The following is a 4,461-nucleotide window of genomic DNA, read 5'->3' on the forward strand; positions in this document are numbered from 1 at the left end:
CAGAGAGACTAAGTTATCTCCCTGCAAGAAGGACACTTTACCCATGTAAATTCAGACCCACTTGTCTTCATCTTGTTGGCTCTGAAGAGCCATTGAGTCATGCCAAGGGCAGTATCCAAAACTGTTCAGTGTCTGGGCTCTGGGCCAAAGGTTCCTGGGCACACAATCCTCCAGATGGTCACAGAATCTCAAGTCCAACAACTTTTTAGTAGCCCAGAGTCGGCTGAGTGAGTTCTTCTGGCAAGTGCCTCTCACTGCCCACTTAGCTATGGCATCTAGGAACCACGTAGCTCTGGTAACTGGGGGTAACAAGGGCATTGGCTTTGCGATCACGCGTGACCTGTGCCAAAAGTTCTCGGGGGACGTGGTGCTCACAGCTCGGAACCAGGCGCGGGGCCAGGCTGCTGTGCAGCAGCTGCAGGCAGAAGGTCTGAACCCGCGCTTCCACCAACTGGATATTGACGACCTGCACAGCATCCGCGCCATCCGTGACTTTCTTCTCAAGGAGTACGGGGGACTGGACGTGCTGGTCAACAATGCAGGCATTGGCACCTGGCCCAAGAATAAACCACCACCAACAGAAAGCGACTTCTTCAAAGATACCCAGCCAGGTATGTCTGTCTTGTCCCGAAAGGACAGGCGGATGGGGTGGGAGCACCTCTGGCTTGTAGAGGTCTCAATCGGTTCCTGGAGACGAACGAGCTAGGTTAGGAGCTTAAGAACAAAATGAATATTCCAGTGTTACAGGGTGCCTGGAGAGAGGGATTCCTGGGAGGCCCGAATAAGTTGAATGACGTCTTTATTAAATGCTAGCAGGACTGTCCCAAGCAGATTAGTGAGAAGTAAACCCAATCATCAGCTGGTTTGCATTTTTAAGGGCAAAGGATGCAGTTGAGACATATTAAGAAAGGCAGCTCTGGACACCTGTAACCAGCAAGCAGAGAGAAACAGTCTCGGTCCAGCTATGAAACTTTAGCTCAGGGTGACATTCTATAGGAATTTAAGGCTGGTCCAGAGACCAATTTTACCCAAGATAATTTTAGCACCTAAAGTGCTCTTAGGGATATTTTCATGAGATGGCATAACTATAATTCAGTAGCCCACTACATAAGAGCCTAGAAGGTTCCACTCAAAGAACCTTAGCCAGTTATCTGGCTTGATTCTAGGGTCAAGTGGACATCTGTGATTGGATCTTAAGCCCAGCTGGGTTTAGTTATAACTCATTTGGAAATAAGCAAGAAATGGGAAGGGGTCTTCTGTGCCAAGATTCCTTGTAGGATGCCTTCTACCAAGCACCAACCTCACAGAGACACCACAACAATTGCTTATTGATAGGTCTCTTAGTGACTATTCTTTTATGAAGAGACACAATGACCAAGGCAACTTACAAAAGCAGGCATTTAATTGAAAGTTTGCTTACATTTATAGAGTACTCGTGCATGCTCATCATGGTACCAGACAGAGATGGTGCTGGAACACTAGCTGAGAGCTTTATACCCTGATCTGCAGGCAGCAGGCAGAGAGGGGGGGGGGGAGACTAGACCTGGGGTGTTTGGGTACACTGTGAAGATGTGTCACTCTGGTTGGTTTAGTAAGAAGCTAAATGGCTGACAGCTAGGACAGAGAGAACAATGGGAAGAAGGTGGAGATGAGAAGAGACACAGAGCAAGCAGGATGGTCATACAGAGATGAGGTAACAAAGCCATGAGGCAGAAAGAAAATGAACAGAAATGGGTTTATTTCAGTTATAAGTGCTAGTTAGAAAGAAGCCTAAACTATTGGCCAACCTTTCATAATTAAAATAAGTTTCCATGTCATTTCTAGAGAGCCAACAGTCCCAACAAAAAAGTCCAAAGCCCTCTTCAGGTGATATACCTATTCCAACAAGGATATACATCATAATCCTTCCCAGACAGTCCCAATCCCCGGGACTAAGCATTCAAATAGATGAGTCTATGGGGCCATTCTCATTCAAACCGCCACAGTGGGGCTCATCTAACTAGACCTCAAGTGCACTGTTGCATCAAGTTCTGACTAATGACTGTTCTTCATTCCTGTTCTTCCCAACAAGGCATTGATCCTACCCATGTTCACACTCAAGCAGAAGCAGCGATGAAAACAAACTTTTTTGGGACCTGGAATGTCTGCATGGAACTACTCCCTTTAATAAAACCGCAAGGTAAGTTGGGTGTATGATTTCCTCTACCTGTCTGATATCTGCCTCCCTGGGGTCTGCCTGCCTGGTGTCTGCTTACCTGGGAGATGAACCCCTTGCTACATGGAACTCATCATTTCTGTTGTGTATCTTAGGCAGAGTAGTGAATGTATCAAGCATGATAAGTCTCACGGCCCTGAAAAACTGCAGCCCGGAGCTGTAGCACAAGTTTCGAAGTGACACCATCACAGAGGAGGAGCTGGTGGGGCTCATGAACAAGTTTGTGGAGGACACAAAGAAAGGGGTGCAAGAGAAAGAAGGCTGGCCTAATAGTGCTTATGGGGTGACCAAGATTGGGGTGACAGTCCTGTCAAGAATCCACGCCCGGAAACTCAGCGAGCAGAGGAAAGGGGACAAGATCCTCCTCAATGCCTGTTGCCCTGGGTGGGTGAGAACAGACATGGCAGGACCAAAGGCCCCCAAGAGCCCCGAAGAAGGAGCAGAGACCCCTGTGTACTTGGCCCTTTTGCCACCCAATGCAGAGGGACCTCATGGGCAGTTTGTTCAGGAAAAACAGGTTGAACAATGGTGAACTCAACTCTCACCTCTTCCCACGGTCCCTGGTTCTGTACCCTATCCTAAAGAGAGACACAGGCTCTAATTCTTATTCTAGGACGATTTATGATTTCCTCAATGAGATAAAATGAATTTCTTGGCAATAACGAATGAAAATCAAGATGGACTAAATGGGTCTTTCTGTGTGTTCATTTATTGTGTGTGTGTTTGTGTGTGGGGTGCTACATTAGACATGGTTCCCTGCACAGTATGTATGCACATGCATGAATAGTATGTACCCAGACATTAGAAGAAAACCTTAGGTGTGGGTATTCAGGTGACCCCTTCTCTTTTTTTAATTTTTGAGATAAATCTGTCATGGCTTTAAGCCATTTTTATCAATTCTTTGGGAATTTCATACACCCATGCCATGTATTTGATCACATTCATCTTCTCTTCCCTTACTTACTCCCCCAGGTTCGTCACCCATTTTCCCAACTTCTTCCAACTTCATAGTATATGTTTCTGCTGCTGCTGCTGTTACTATTAAACAAGTTTGGTTGACCTACTTGGGGCACATCCTTAAAGAAAACTGCTTCTCCTCCCCCAGAAGCTCTGAGCTGGCAATAGGTCCTGAATCAGGCATGGGAACACCCCTCCCACTCTGTGCTTGAACACTGACTGTCTGTGAGCAGTCACAGACGACATGAGCTCTGAGTTCCGTGGTCCTGCCCTGTTGAGGAGAGAGTGATTTGTTCTGGTCCTCCCCAGCCTCTGTCTCCATAGTCTTTCTGCCTCCTCATCACTAAAGGCCCCTGGATCTTGGTGGGGAGCATGATACAGTGATCCTACGTGTTGTGAGCACTCCAGAGGTACTCATTGTCTGTACTCAAGCAATTATGAGTTTCTCCATGAGCCATCATCCACTGCATACAGAGAAGTTTCTATGATGAAGTCTGGGAGCAAAACTGGTCTACGGGGATAGAGGTACAGCCTCAGAAGGCAGTCACATCTACGTGCATTCAGCAAAATAACAGTAATAGGTTCAACCTTGTGAGCTGTGAGTTCCCCAACGATGGTTTCTTGGCCAGATTTACAGTCCTAGGCATGCATTTCCTCCCGTGAAGCAGGACTTAAATCAGTGATTCTCAACCTGTGAGCCATGCCTTCTACAGGGTGCATATCAGAAATCCTGCATATCAGATATTTACATTGCAGTTCATAACAGTAACAAACTTACAGTTGTGAAGTAGCAATGAAAGAATTTCATGGTTGGGATCACCACAACATGAGGAACTATATTAAAAGGCTGCAGAATTAGGAAGGTTGAGAACCACTGCCTTAAATCCAATCCGAATGCAGTAGTTTAACAAAATAAGTTCCATCTATTTCCTTGCAAATGATATCATTTCATATTTATTTTTGGTTGAAAAAACTTCATCGTGTGTGCATACAGCATCGTATGTTTATTATCAGTTCACCTGTTGGTGGACTTCTCGGCTAAATATCCATATCCTGGATGCTGTGATAGACAAGGTTAGCACGAATGTACCGTGTCCTGGATGCTGTGATAGACAAGGTTAGCACGAATGTACCGTGTCCTGGATGCTGTGATAGACAAGGTTAGCACGAATGAGCGCTTGTCCCAGATGCTGTAATAGACACGGTTAGCATCAATGTGCAGGTGAATTGCTAGCATGTCTGCTTTGAGTCCTTTGATTATTTTCTCAAGGATGATTCATACTTTCTGC

At 46.0% G+C, this 4,461-nt stretch overlaps 1 protein-coding gene across 1 annotated transcript; it reads left to right on the forward strand.

The window, feature by feature from the left end:
• The first annotated feature begins 268 nt into the window (after positions 1–268).
• LOC126513576 (carbonyl reductase [NADPH] 1-like) lies at positions 269–2,762 on the forward strand. Its single transcript, XM_050162023.1, is given in 3 exon segments — positions 269–548; positions 2,072–2,179; positions 2,311–2,762. Coding segments are annotated over 3 exon segments (825 nt in total). The 3' UTR covers positions 2,748–2,762.
• The last annotated feature ends 1,699 nt before the right edge of the window (positions 2,763–4,461 follow it).

This window comes from Alexandromys fortis, unplaced genomic scaffold, assembly GCF_014885135.2.
Source record: "Alexandromys fortis isolate MF-2015 unplaced genomic scaffold, M_Fortis_MF-2015_v1.1 scaffold_128, whole genome shotgun sequence".
Classification (NCBI taxonomy): domain Eukaryota; kingdom Metazoa; phylum Chordata; class Mammalia; order Rodentia; family Cricetidae; genus Alexandromys; species Alexandromys fortis.